The sequence below is a fragment of the Antechinus flavipes genome, chromosome 1, assembly GCF_016432865.1.
Source record: "Antechinus flavipes isolate AdamAnt ecotype Samford, QLD, Australia chromosome 1, AdamAnt_v2, whole genome shotgun sequence".
Taxonomy (NCBI): Eukaryota; Metazoa; Chordata; class Mammalia; order Dasyuromorphia; family Dasyuridae; genus Antechinus; species Antechinus flavipes.
The window spans coordinates 215,242,529-215,258,243 of NC_067398.1; the positions used below are offsets into that span (position 1 = coordinate 215,242,529).

Here is a 15,715-nt window from a genome sequence, read left to right on the forward strand (position 1 = left end):
TCAACTTTGAGAATAGTAATAAAACAGTATATTCCAAATGTTCTTTGAAAAAGAAGAGAGAGGATATGTTTATTCTTACAATAATAGATAACATTTATATACCATGTTTCCCTGATAATAAGACCTATTCTGAAAATAAGCCCTCCCCTTACTGTGTAAGATTTCCTCTAAAATAAGTCCTTCCCCGAAAATAAGCCCTATTGAGATTGCTACTGTGGTGAAGGTGATCCCCTGCACTACACACTACATTACGGTACCCTCTGTATGCACCGTTCTACCTCCACCCCACCCCCCCAGTGAAACGCATACTGCGCTCTGAGCTGCATCCAATCAGAGCTGCAGCAGTGAGCGCGTTATCCTGTTCTTCCCCAGTGATTTGCTTGCTGGCGCCATTGAGAGCATTAAAATAAGCCCTCCCCTGAAAATAAGCCCTCTGGTGTTTTGTTGGTTTTTTTTCTGTCCAAAAAATTAATAAGACAATGTCTTATTATCGGGGAAACATGGTAGTCCTTTTAAGGTTTTCAAAGCACTTAATTATTTTCGTCTGATTCTCAACCTGTAAAGGTTGATTCTGTTATTCCATTTTACAAATAAAGAAGCTGAGGCTCAGAGAGGCCAAGGCACTTATCCAGGGTTATATGGCTATTAAGTAACTAAACCAGCAATCTATCTCCTAAATCATATGCTCTCTTTAATAGGAACTTTGGATTCTGCTTTACATAGAATAATTTTAGTATTCAGGTACAATCCAAAATGTAAAAACACATTGTGATACATGTAATTTCAAATATATTTACTATCTTGCTTTTCAGAAATTTAAGTTGTTACATAACTGTATACAGCACATTCTTTGGAAATAGCCAGTCATGTCTGTAGTGAGCACATTTTAAAATGCTGCCTAATTAAATGATTCAGCAGCTATTTCACCTACTTCCATCTAACCTGAGGTTGTTCAGGTCACCAGAAAAGTTATAGTACTACAACTTCCTGGTCATTCAGAGACCATTGAGTGTTATACTCTGTTTTTGCAAATTGATGTTACTTTAGTTTAAAAAAAAAATTAATGTGAGGGATGGTTGTTTTTTTGTTTGTTCCAAGATTATTTGCTTTGAAGAATTCAAGTTATGATTCTCCTTATTTGTGCCATATGCATTTTTGCTACTTATTTGTAGCATATTGCCTGATTAGAGTGCCCTGAAAAATATTTCTAATACCATAGGTTTAATGTGTAGCTTTTTTTTTTTTCAATCTTCTGGCTTTCTAATTAATGTTTGTACTTACTACTGTTTCTTCCAAATCTGTTATTTTGTTTTAACATGTACATTAATTGTTCTATCAGTTTTATTGCTTTTCCAATTTTTTTTTGCTTCAATTTTATTTTTGTTATCTTGATTTTTCTAAAAGTTTCATTGTTATTTGCAGCTTCCATAGGTATGACTGAATCTTGGATGGTGTTTTGCAGTTTTCCTAGTTGTTCTGTTATTGTGTTTGTTTTTTCCCCTCAATTCTGCTATTATGGTTCCTTTGTTATCCAATTTCACTTTTCCCTTTTGTTCTTCTGACCCATCCATTGATGTCTCTACTTGGCTTTCTAAATCCCTTGATACTTAAATTCTTTAATAATTAGCAATTTAAAACCATTATTTTTAATGCTTTTTTTTTTTTAAATGAGATTAGGAATAGCACCTGCTCTCCTTTACTGGTATGAAAGGTAAAGAGGGGACAGATTCTTTAGGCTTCTGTAATTTGAAGTGGGTATAGGTGGGGTCAACCTGTACTTTCACCTGCTCTTAATTCTCTGAGAACTTGATTGAGCTCTAGTGAGCCACAGAAGTCAAGAATTTCCAAGTTTCATCATTTTGAGTATTTTTAAGTACCCCTGCATCTCTTAAAAAGACTGTCTAAGAAGCAAATATAAAATGTTAGGGTTTTTTTCCTTTGATATATTTCTCTATTTCAAGGAAAGAGATTTATAATCATTATATTGATTCTTTATCGTTAATGTTAAAGCCATTGTAGTGATTAATTTTTAAGTACTCACCAAGGACTATAGGTGTTAAGATTTGGGAAATGCAACATCTTTGAGTCAGCATGTTCTTGTGCATTTCTTTATTTGCCTTGTCCTAGCATCAGCAATAGCAGTGCACAGTGGGTTGTGCAAATAAGAAAGGGAAAGGAAGAGAATTATTTTGAAATTTTAAAAAAAGCTATTGTCAACAATGCTTTTTCCTGTTTACTCCATGGTCGTTTCCCAGTATTCCCTAATCCCTAAAACCTCTTCTATCCATCCCATAATTTTTTAAAATGATAGTCTACAAAACCACCTTTTCCCTTTTTGGCTGTCTACCTAAAATACTATGCATTGGAAACCAGCTTTAGAAGCATTTGAGTAGATAAGTAGGGCAAAATGCAGTGAATAGAGCCCCAGCCCTGGAATCGGAAGGATCTGTGTTCAAGGCAGGCCTCAGACACTTACTAGTTGTGTGACCCTGGGTAAGTCACTTAACTTCAGTTCCCTTTTTTTTAAAAAAGGCAATCAAATTAATTACAGAGATGAATAGTGGTAGGTGTGAAATAAATTTTGACTGTACTTTAGGGAGCCATGTGATTCAAATCGAGTATCTAGCAGATTCTTCTTCAGGTTCTTCTTCCTCACATCCAACTACCATTACATTGTCCCGATGATCAAATAGGTTTTATAGAGAAGACATAAAAGTGGCTAATACCAAATCATAAGTAGAATTTTCAGATGAATTAAATCTCTCCTGCATTCACAGGCATTACTAAATCTGGCAGAACGATTGGGAGAGGCCAAGCCACGTGGATTAACAAAAGCAGATATTGAACAGCTTCCATCTTACCGATTTAATCCGAACAACCACCAGTCAGAACAGACTTTGTAAGTGTTTAACTGTTGGTTAAATCTATGTTAAACATATGTTTTATCTTCTGAATTTGGATCCTATATTGATCATAGGAAACCAAATGCTCTTTTTCATTAATTTCATATTTTATAACTTTTAAGTTAACTCTGAGTGGTATAAAAGATTGATAATTCTTTACTGCAGTCATCTTCTGAAGAAGCACCTTTGGGATTTTAAAGCAGGAATTATTTGATGTTTGCCCAGAATACATCGTTATTATAATTGTTGAACTTAAAAAACACCTCTAAATTGAGTATAAAATTTATAAGACTTCTTAAAAGTTTCCTTTAGTTTTACCATGTTTTCAGGATAATTGTATATTAATAATTAATTATTTAAACTTGTAACTTAGGAGTATGTGACAGGATTCTGATATAGTTTATGGCAATTTTAAAAATGTCTCCAAAACAACAACCCCTTACCCCCAATATACTTTTTCATGAATAAGCATTATTCCATTGTTTTATTTTTTCTTTAGGTGCGTAGTATGCATGTGTGATTTTGAGTCAAGGCAGCTACTTAGAGTCTTACCCTGTAACCACGAGTTCCATGCCAAGTGTGTTGACAAATGGCTTAAGGTAAAGTAGAAGTTTCTATAGGGTAAATTTTGATATATGCTTTTGTTGTCTGTTTACTATAAATGTGATAGTTTCCCCAAAGCTCTCATGTTGAGGTTCGTTTTATGTGGATAATATCATATGGTTGAGTTGCAAGGTACATGCTTTGAAAAGAGGCATGTAAAGAACATTCCAAAATATTACAAAAGCTCATTCCTAAAGTATAAACAAGTTAAGAGTAATTTAAATTCAGTTGAGAATAACAGAAAAAAATTTTCTTAAATTACTATGCTAGAATCTGACTTGAAAGGAACCCCAGAAACCATCTAGTTCAGGGATCAGCAAACTAGGCCTAAGGGCCATAACTAACTAGTAGCTTTTTGTTGTACCTCCCATAACTAAGAATGTTTTTTATATTTTATAAAAACAGGTGCAGGTCATAATTTGCCCACCTCTGATTTATATCAATTTGTGCCTGCACAAGAATACCCTCTATGACATTTGACCTTTGGGTCACCCAGCCTCTATTTGAAGAATTTCAGTGATAGTGAACTTAATATCTCCAAAAGCAACCAATTCTACTTTTAGATAGCTAGTTGATTGTTAGGTATATTTTCCTTATGTAACACCTAAATCTTATTCTTTGCTATTTCTACCCTTTGTCCATGGATCTGCTTTGAAGGATAGTTGTACATTTGACTAGCACCCTCTTAGTTCAAGCTTGTGTCGCCCATAAGTCATTACACATTTAATAAAGGGGAGATTTTATAGTTTCTATAGATATTACCTTCACTTTTTTCTCCTCTGGAAACTCATCTAGTCTATAAGCCATCAGGTGTGGGGTAGCTCCCGTGATCTTTGGCACCCATGAAGTCTTAAGAGACATCTTCTGTGTGACCAGTACTCGACCTCTGAATAACCGGGAAGCTGCATCAGGGAAGCCAGGGCCTGTCAGGATATGTATCAGCCCTTCACATACTAGAATATAGATATCATTTCCCATCCCGAGGCAAATCTTCTGACTCAATATCCCCAGATTTCTTAAACTGATTTTCACATGATGTAGATGTAAGGCTGTTCCATAGCTACTAACAGTTCATATGAGTCTGGTCAATAATGCAACAATAACTTCCTTAATCCTGTTTACCTCTCTTAATGCAACATAGCATCTGATTAGCTTTTTGGAATGTCATTTCTCACTAATGAGTTATGTTGAATTTGCAATACACTTAAATCATCTAAACTATAGTTTGTCTGACTAGCTACCTATCTCTTCTCCATCTTATATTTGTGAAATTGTTGGGGTTTGTTTTTTTTTTAACCTAAGTATAATGCTTTTATTTATCCTTAATATATAGTGTCATCTTGTGTATGACTCGGCCTTCTAATTTCTTAAGATAACTTTTAAAATCTGTCATCCATTTAATTGGCTATCCCAGGTGATCACATGCAGTTGTAATGAACATATCATCTATGCCTTTGTTCCAGTCATTGTTAACAAGCATAAATCCCTAGAGCATCACCCTTGAAGACCTCACAATGACTAGACATTTAACCACTAAAAATTTTATTAGTTTTCAGCCATTTTAAAACTACCTAGTTATACTATAATTCAATTGAGCTATATCTATTTTATCTAGAAAAAACACATTAAGCTTTTCCTGAAATCCTACAAATATGTAGCATTTTCTGATTTACTAATGTAGTACTCAAATGTTCCGATTTCTTTGACTCAGGAATTCCCTTTACAATTCAAATTATGAGCCATTCATGCCTGTCCATCCTTGATCATTTGTCTATGTCCTCCCAAAAATTTACCATAAAAGATCCACTAATTGTGCTATGGGCATTTCTCACTTTCTTCCAATATTGTAAGGGCCACCACTGGAGCACTCTGATTTTTGCCTTTTTAAATCCTTTATCCTTGCCATATCATCAGCATATCTTTTGTTATTCCTGGATAAGATCTTTTATTCTTGTTCAGCTATTAGATATGGTTAGACATACTTTATAGAATATCTACCCAAATGCATATGGAAATATGCAACAGACCTTCATGTACTTGGTTTTCTTGGTGAGTGATTATAAATCTTTCCTAAGATCCTTTGGAATATTTTGAGTTTTGATGCAGTCATTAAATTGTTATCTGCAAATAAGCCATCTATTTGAAAGAATTCACCTTCCCTAGAAAATCTCCATTCAAATTTGACTCAGAGCTGGATCTACTTTTCCATTTCTTCACAGTGGTAGATACTTTTAGTAAGCATTTATCTCTGTTTTATACCTCACCTGATGTTTATGATCAGAGGATCATTGAAATGGGATTGTTTCTGTTATTAATAACTTACAAGCAATTTTGAATGATTCTGATATATATTGAATGGGAGATATCTTGGTGGAAGAAAACTTATAAAGAAGTGTTTTGTTTTGCTAAACCTAAATGCTGTTAAAAAAAAAAAAAGAAAATGAAGTCAACTGTTGTGATCTATTTTTTGATGAAACAATATTCTCTATTTTGTTCTATTTTAACATTTCTAGAAGCTTTCTAAACATTTCTTTAGTAATACATTCTAGAATTTTTCCAGGAATTGAAATAATGTTTACTGGCCCTAGTTTGCACATCCACTATTGTCCATTTTTTAAAAATTGTAATGATGTTACCCTTCTTTTATTTCCCATTCTCCACAGCCTTTTAAAGAATCTTAATATACTTTAGAACATGATCCTTCTGGACCTCATGACTTGAATTCACTAAGGACAAATAGCTGTAGTCTTACTATCTCCGTATTTTATACTGGGTATCTTGGAGATATATTCCCTATCTTATTGTGTGAGAAGCATTTTGTAAACCTTAAAGTGCTATACAGATGTGAGCTGCAATTTTTTTTTTTATCCCAGTCTGTGATTTAATTAACATAAAGGAATTGACAGTGCATTGACGCACTCTACCAGTGTAGCTCTGCAGATTTGTTTGTTTGTTTTTTTCCATTAAGTTTTAGACAGTTGTAGAGAAGAGTTAGTGATGTATTGAGGACCACATATTCTTATGTACAGAAAACAGAACTAAGGCCCAGGCAGCTCTTTATTTACTATTTATCCAACTTTGTTCTTCATCATCCATCAATTTCTAATGGAATTCTATATCCAGGAAGTAATCTAGGAAGAATGGGGAAATCAATTCCAATTCAACAAGCATTTTTTTTTTTAAGCCAAATCAAGTAAATTGCTTTTAATTATCTTTTTGAGTACTAGAAAAGACTCCTTGGATCTAATAATTTACATTTGAATTGCACTGTACAGATTTCAGAGTGCTTTTACAATCTTTAATACAGAATCTTTTTTTTTTTTTAATAGCTTTTTATTTACAAGTTATATGCATGGGTAATTTTATAGCACTGACAATTGCCAAGCCTTTTGTTCCAATTTTTCTCCTCCTTCTCCCAGCCGCTTCCCTAGATGGCAGGATGACCAATAGATGTTAAATATATTAAAGTATAAATTAAATACAAAATAAGTATACATGACCAAACCATTATTTTGCTGTACAAAAAGAATCCGACTCTGAAGATGGCCAGGTCCATCAGAATTGATCATCGTATAGTATTGTTGTTGAAGTATATAATGATCTCCTGGCCCTGCTCGTTTCACTCAGCATCAGTTCATATAAGTCTCTCCAGGCCTTTCTGAAATCCTCCTACTGGTCATTTCTTACCAAACAATAATATTCCATAATATTCATATACCACAATTTATTCAGCCATTCTCCAATTGATGGGCATCTACTCAGTTTCCAGTTTCTGGCCACTACAAAGAGGGCTGCCACAAGCATTCATAATCCAGAATCTTTACAAAAATCCTATAAAGAAAACAAAATAAGTGCAGTTATCTCCATTTTAGAGAACTAAAGAGACTGGCCTGCCAGCTCTTACCTAAAGTTAGTACTACATCTCTCACACTTCTGTGACTTTGCTATATGCCTGTGAAAACATCCTTCCTTACCTCTGTTTGTTAGAATTCCAGGGTCAAGTAATGTGTGTCTCTACAAGTAGTTTTTCTTGATTTCCTTGTTTGCATTCTTATCATCCTCCTCAAATTATCATGGATATGATTTTGTATTCACAAGTGTCCTTAGTTCAGTGTAAGCTCTTTAAGGGTAGAACTTTTTTTTTTTCTTTTTTTCTTTGTTTCTTTGCTCAAAGGTATTATTAAAATAATGGAACCAGACCTAGAATTCAGACTTCTAATTCCCAGTCTATTTCTTTTTCTACTAACACATTGTCTGTGGCCCTCAAAGGACTTTCATTTATTATACATAAGGAGTTAAAAACATTCTTTCTCATATTTTGTTCTTTTCTTCTTCCTTTCTCATCCCTTCTATCTTTTCTTCTTTCATCTTACTATTATCAGACATAAATTTATAAAATAATCCAGGCTTTTGACTTTTACTCTATTCACAGTAATTTTATCATTGAATAAATTTAAATATACCAAATGATAATATTGTGATTCCATATAAAACAGAACTACCTAAAATGGTTTTCTATTTCCGCCTAGAAGGAAGTGAACTAAAGGAATGTTCAAATGCCTTTCCATTTTGGTACACAATAGTTTATGTTAATGTACAAAATTATTGAAGCAAAAAATAAAGACTTCAGGGGTTGGAAGTTTGTTTATTCACAAGTCTGTCACTCATTGACTTGATTATTGTTTTCTTGGTGATATATGAATGTATCCATGTGTACATTATAATTTAGATTCCACATTATAGCACAGATTTTTTTTTTTTTTAAATTAAAGGTTTTTATTTATAAAACACATGCATGGCTAATTTTTCAACATTGACCCTGGCAAAATCTTTTGTTCCAAATTTTCTCCTCCTCCTCCCTACCCCCTCCCTTACATGGCAGGTAGTCCAGTACATATTAAATATGTTAAAATCTATATCACAGATTTTTTAAAAAAGCACATGTGAGTGTGCACATGCACACAAACACATGGTTAAGGAGGTATTCTGATATATTTTATCTTCCCATAAGTCTCTTGAAATATTGAAATAATTTCCTCCTTGGAGGAAGTTGCTATCGAGCTAATATATAATATACTGAGAATTTTTTTTTCTTTTTATATGTCATAATTTTGTTGTACATAAGCTTGACTGAAAACAAAGTCAAGCTTTTTTTAAGTGCCTATTTTGGTCCAGTCATGTCTATTTGACTTAATAAGTTTGGAGGTCTGAAGTGATTTCTAATATTGTTTTCCAAGTATGAATATACTTTATTTTATGGACTATTACTCCTGTCAACGTTAGAAAGACTAATGGAATTTTTCTTTGTAAAAGAGAAAAGGAATAAGCACTTACACAGTACCTGCTATGTACCAGGCATTTAATAGTTTACAAAAGTTCTCATCTGATAGTCAACCAAAGACAAATTCTATTCACATTGCCTCTAAATAAAAAGTTAGATACATTCATGCTGATGAAACTTTGCTTAGTTATATGTTTCAAGTGCTATTGAGTTGAACTTTTAAAAAGTGTTAAATATGTGAATGGAAGGTCAAAATTAAGTAACACCTTAAGCTTTATCATCATTGAAGAAAAGTAAAAAAGCTTCTATTTTTAACAGTGGCAAGTGAAAGTTGTGTGTGCGTGCGTGTGTGTGTGTGTGTGTGTGTGTGTGTGTGTGTGTGTGTGTGTGTAAATATAGTAGCAACAGCAAAATGCAGACCTCTCAGTGATCAACATTAAATGAATGAGCTTTATTGGAGTTCTAGGTATGATTGATGCAAAAGGATTCCAAGGAAAAAGATTACTTCAACATAAATAATCTTTTCTTATGAAACCTTTATTAGTATATTCATTCCCTAAATTCCTGATCTCAGTGTGATGGCTATTCCTTAAAACTAGTCTGGTAAACTATAGCCCAGGGCTAAATCTACGACATCCTCTATCTGTATTCATATAGCCCAAGAATGTCCAATAAGCTAAGAATGATTTTGCATTAAAAATAGTTTATTGCATTCCAACTGGATTTGACCCTGAGGATTATTTTATGGACTTCTTTGCTCCCCTCCCTCCATAGAACCGTAGGCAGGGGAACTGTTTTGATTTCTTTCTCTTTGTATTCCTAAGGCTTGACACATTGCCTGACACCTGGTAAGTGTCTAATAAATTTAAGCTTATTTGTCAACATACTTAGTAACAAGCATTTTAGGGACTGGTCCTTTCTTTTCAAAGATATTTATCCCAAATAATCTCTTCAGTAAACCTCAGATCATCTGATAAGTGAAAATCATGTGCTTACAAATTACATGTAACTAAAATTGTCTTCCTTACTACATTGGAAGTTCCTTAAAGTTCATCTGTGTTCATTTTTGTTTTACACCAATACTTACCCCTTCCTCCAGTACTTCCTTTACACATAAACTTTTATTTTTTTCCCCAGGGGAAAATTTTTTTTAAATTTTGAATTGTAAATTCTTTTCCTTTCTCTAGTCCCTCATCTACCTATTGAAAAGTCAAGCAATATGATACTCATTATACACTTAGAAATATTTAATAAATGCCTACTGAATAAATTAGTATAGTTCATGGATTCAAACAAGATCAACATCTTCAAGTGTTATTACCTGAGAATGACACTAGATGTATTAGGTAAAAATATGTGAAAATGCTCCTCTCCACCCCCTATAACTGCACCCATGCAGAAATGAAAGTTGAAACTAAATAGTGCACAGATTACATAATCTAAATATTGCTTTGCTTTACCCAAAAAGAAATTGTTCCACACAAAATTTCCAGATTGCCACTTGATGTCACTGTCATATTTTGCAAAAAAAAAGTTGCCCCAGGAATATTTACTTTTGATTTAATTCCTAAGTTTGTTTAAACCAAAAATGAAAGATTTTTCTCTTAAAGGCCACAATCTCATAAACACACACACACACACACACACACACACACACACACACACACACACACACACATCATGAAGACAGAAAAGGCGATTTCATTTAGGCTACAGTTTTGTTACTTTTTTTTTTTAATGAAATGGAGACTATTCTATTTAAGATTCTATTAAGTAAATAAAATTTTAAAAAAAATTCAATTATATAACAGTTGTGGCCACTTAAGAGATTAAAGGCAGTTAGTAGAAGGAAAATTCAAGTATGTGAGTGCTCTCATTCCATTATTCTGTCCTTGTAATATCTTTATTGACATAAATTTTCACATTAAGAAGCAATTTGTCATTTTTCTTCTTATTTTAAATTTCAAAGTGTGTTTTGTTTTACATGAATAGTTATTTTGCCCATGAAAATCTGAGTTGACCAATTTGGAAGGTATTATTTTGCTTTAGAAATTTTATGGTGAAACTTCAAAAAATATAGAATTACATGGTTAGAGTAGGAGATCATCTAGTGTAATCTTTTTTATAATTGAGGAAACAATACCAGAATGGTGAAGGGACTTGTCCAGAGTCATATGTGGCTAATAAATAGTAGCAAAATCAGGATTCAAACCCAGGACCTATTGAGATAATATACACAAAACACTTTGCAAATATGTCATATGCAGAACTCTTAGATATTATTAACAACAAATCAGGTGGTCTTGCTTCTTCAGTCAATTTGAGTAATCAATCTGAAAGACATTTTAATCAAAAGCCAAATACTGCCTTATTTATCTAATGTTTTTTGAAAGATCGATTTTATTCCTTACCACCTAAAGATTATACTTAACCACATCCATGGGCAAAGTGAAGCCAAATGTCAAATGTTCCCCAACCCAACCTAATAATAATTCACTTTAGTATTTTGATTTACAAGTTAGTATTATTTTTCTTATATGTATATGTATGAGAAAACTAAGGCATGAAGTGATCTATCTGCTGTGAGTTAGCTAGTATTTGTCAGAATTTCAAACCCAATTTTTTTAGTTTAAAGAATTTTTTTTTTTTACTATACTGATTCTCCCAAGCTGAATGACTTTATTTTGCTTATTAATTTACAACATCAAAGTATCTTTTTAACTATATTTTTAACTATGAATGATATAATGGAAAGAAAGTTTTTCTTTGAATAAATGTTTTCTAAATCACAACTGAATCAAGTCTTATTTTTGCCTTCATCTTACAGGCAAATCGTACCTGCCCAATTTGTCGAGCTGACGCATCAGAAGTGCATCGTGATTCAGAATGACCAATCTAAGAGCACAAATTTAGTTTGGGTGTTCCTCATCACATGTATATATGGACTCCATTGAATTTACCTGTGTGGCTTCCAGCCTTCCCCTTACCAAAAAGGTCAATGGACCTTTCTTTGCACTGTGTGATTTAATTAATTATAAAGCTTACATACAATTAGTGGTCACAATTATGGGATTGTTATACTAACAGTGTGATTGGAACTCCAAAGACTTTTTCTTTAGCTTAATTTTGTGTGTGCACTAACATTCCCTGGTTTTTGTGTGATCATTCCGAGTGTTGCTGCAAGATTACTGTGGACGTGATCTTAGCATGTGCTTTTATAAAGAGTGGTAGCTCCAAACAATATAGCAATCTACCTTATATAGAGCCTTCAGAAACTGTGAGTGGAAATGAATGAAATGTATGAGTCTGATGGTAATATATCCATGTATGTGTGCAAGTGTGGAAGTGTTTGTGTGAGGGTATGGTAGCATAATGTATGTGTGAGATCCTATATACCAGCATGTACTGAGAATGTGTGTAGTGTTAATTATGCTGCATTGTATAATCTTGTGTGTTATTTAAGCAGTACTAGTACTGTACACTGGTTTCTTTCCTCATTTGCTGTGCACACTGAATGCTAAGGGTGCATCAATTAGAAGCATTTAATATTCTCTCCCCCAATTCCCTCCCAACATAATTAATGATACAAAGACCATTTTATTCTTCAGGTGGCTATTATACTTTCCCCCTTTTTTGGTGGTCTCAACTCCGGCCACTTATAGAACCAGGATCTAATTTTTAGATTCTCTAATGAGAGTGAATTTTAAAATGTTTCCTGTTAGAAGGGTGCAATATCACACATAATCAGTTAGCAATATTAACATATTCAATCAGTTATTTGAATGTTGATTATGTTTCTGTCTCCTTAACATTTCCAGCTAGCTTATTAAATAAAGTACCTGTGATTTTTTTTAAATGGTTAGATTTTTATTCTTGTGAAGATGTTTCATTATTTTGTTACTAAGGATTTCCCTAGTCCCATGCAGTCTCAACTCCTGAAATTAGACATTGTCTTTCAGCAGAATCTAAATTTGTTAACCAGTTTAAACTTGGATTCCTAGCACATATTCCTAGTTATATATATAGCTGAAGCAAAATTAAATTAAAGCAAAATTGTGAAGAAATGACATTTCTGTTTTTATAAAGTATTTTGACTAAAATTTTGATTCTGAATCTAGTCTAGCTAGTTCTTTTGGAGAATAACATTCCCCCATTGTGCCCCTTTTAATTTGTGCTGCATGGATAAACTCCATGATGAAATCCCTGCTTTTTCATTTTCAAATCTGGGATTAGAGGCGTATTTTTTTTCCTTGCATGAATGAGTAAAGTGTAATACAATCAGTGTCCAGGATGTTAGCAGTATAAAAGAGGATTCTGTTCTTGGATTAGAACAAATAATGCTGTGAAAAAGGAGTTAACCTCTCTTCAATTGACCTGAATAATATTATAGTTGCAGTTTTGAATGATCTGATTCACTTACTATATCTCAGATTACTTTACACTGTTTGAATTAGATTGAAAAGAGTTACATTTCTTGAGTCCCTCTGCTTTTTACTGTGGGTGAACGTTATCACTTTGGTTGCAGTACCTGAGCAGCACACTTACTTAGCAATCTTGTCCCAGCTTTAAGTTCCTTGTATCATAACTTTGGATGCCATTCAGCTTTAGCGTCAGTTATTTTTTTCAGACAGTGTTATTGCTACCACCATGCTGCTTTGCCCTCTTTTGAAGGCTCTACAAACTAATCGCAACATGAAGTTGAGTAACGTAAAACAAGCACAATTTTGCCCATTTTTTCAGACACTGTTGATTTCTATCTAATTAAAACAAGAAGATTAAAATTATAAAACTTTTTGATCTGCCCATATTTGTCAGATCCTCAGAGCACTAATGAAATAAAACAATGATTAAAAAAATATACAGCATACTATTTTTTAAACTGTTATAGACCCTTCCCCCAAAATGTGGTAGAGTGGAATTATTGACACAACCAACCACAAACCAATTAAATCATGTATAGTTAACCTTTATTTTTTTAAAATAAGGAAATCATGTTTAAAATTGCATATGCCACACATCTTATACATAGACTCTTTTATATAGCTGCAAAAATATCTTTTTATCTGTACAGATCTAACAATAACACGACTACACTCAGTATTCACTTTATTGAAGCATGCAAATAAAGCACTTTTTCTAATTTAGATAGAAATACATACTTAACAAGGCACATTGTACTAATATTTAGATAAAGTACTTTTTTCCCCTTGAACTTTAGAATTCTTGTCATAATGTCCCTTTTCCAGTCAAGTTCTGTGAAGCAGTTGACAGTTTAGGGGGCAGGAAGGACTAATTTGGTAAAATACTGAATTTAATTGTTGCACTCTGGTAGCTAATCTGAAATTTAAAAAAAATAATTATTTGCATGGGACTCCTGGAAATGTATGCAGATTTATTTCATGTGGTTAGTGTGTGTTTAAAGCACACATGCATGTGTTCTGAACCAGCTCAGACTAGCTACATTGAACCTCCCCTATTGTGGCTGACAAAAGGGGAAGGAAAAGGGTTTCATGTTCAGCTGTTACTGCCTTTGAATTAACGCACACTTATGTATTTGACTCCACACCCTACAGTGGTAATTCACAGTACCAGAATCTAATACAATATTTGTTTTTTTGCCTTTCCCCTATTTCCTTCCAAAAATGAAAATGATTGGCTTTGCCATCTTAGCTCTGCTGTGTTGTTGCATGAATTGTCAACTTGATTTGATTATTTTTGAAAAAGAGATGTCAAGGCCTCCAAATACCAAAATCTCATTTTCTTACTGCAAGTTTTTCAAGCAAAATGGGGGAAATGTATAAGTATATTTAGGTTTTATACAATCTCTTAACTGTGATTTGATAAAGCTCTTAAAATTTAGGCCTCTTGTAAATAACTTTGGATGGGATCTGCCAACTCAGTTTCATTTTAGGAAAACATTTTTGATGGAGATATCTCTGGGCCGCCATGAAAACGGTTTTTATTTTTCTTTTGGTACATTCAGTTACCTCATTTTGCTATTTGTTTCAAATTTGCTAATGATTATGAAAGCTTATGAGTTTTTTGTTGGAAATCATATTTGTTGAGTCTTTTTCTCATTGTACTCCATTGTATCATTTAATGTAGTTTTAAATGTATTATAAATACCTGTAACCAAATCATTTGAAAGCTTGATAAATTTTTAACAAAATTTGTACATTTTTTATGAAAGTTACTAGTAATGCTTTACTAAGTAGTGCAATGAATTTTTATTTTTAATCCCTGTGCCCTATTTTGGAGTTGAGAGGGTTGTTCAGTAATAAATGTATGATGTATACTTAGCATTTCTTGTCATTCTTCCTTGTTTTATATTTGGGTGTATAAGCAAATTATACTTGGAGCCTCCCAATTTTATTTGTTTCTATAAAAGTCTTGGTGTTTAGAGGATGCACAGTGTACCTCATTCATACTCGAAATTGAACAGCGAAGTACAGAATACTGGATGTCCCAAAAATCATAGTATAGTTTTAAGGATTAAGGCTTTTATAAAGTTATTATTAAAAACTTTCAGACACACTATGATTTTAGGGACACTCTGTACAATATGTGCTTGCATTTAAAAAGCCTTTTATTAAGTAGGTAGCCTTGTGCTAGGTGTACATATATAACAAAAGTGCTTATCAGGCTTTTAAAAGGGAGCAGCCTGGTTCACCACATTGCTGCTTCTCTAGATGTGTGTTCATGTTTCTGTTTTATGTGCTACCAGTAGAGATGGCACAGAAAAATACCTGGGGGTGTCAGTCACAAATGTTTCATCATCCAGAATTGTGGTTTGTTTTCAGATTTTTTTTTCTTTTTTGTTTTCTCGGTAACTCAGGGTAAAGAATGGATTATGCCCCAACTATACATAGAATTCTTTTTTCTCAGACTCGATAGCCCCACTAGCTTTCTCTCCCCAGGAGACACTACT

At 33.2% G+C, this 15,715-nt stretch overlaps 1 protein-coding gene across 9 annotated transcripts in view; it reads left to right on the forward strand.

Moving 5' to 3' along the window:
• Positions 1-15,086, forward strand: part of RNF38 (ring finger protein 38) — a 213,994-nt gene extending 198,908 nt beyond the window's left edge. For all 9 annotated transcript variants that reach the window (XM_051996138.1, XM_051996147.1, XM_051996157.1 and 6 more), the window contains 3 exons: positions 2,778-2,899; positions 3,403-3,502; positions 11,615-15,086. In XM_051996138.1, the coding sequence (XP_051852098.1) occupies positions 2,778-2,899; positions 3,403-3,502; positions 11,615-11,677 (285 nt within the window). In that variant the 3' untranslated portion in view covers positions 11,678-15,086. The remainder of the gene's footprint in view (positions 1-2,777; positions 2,900-3,402; positions 3,503-11,614) is intronic.
• The last annotated feature ends 629 nt before the right edge of the window (positions 15,087-15,715 follow it).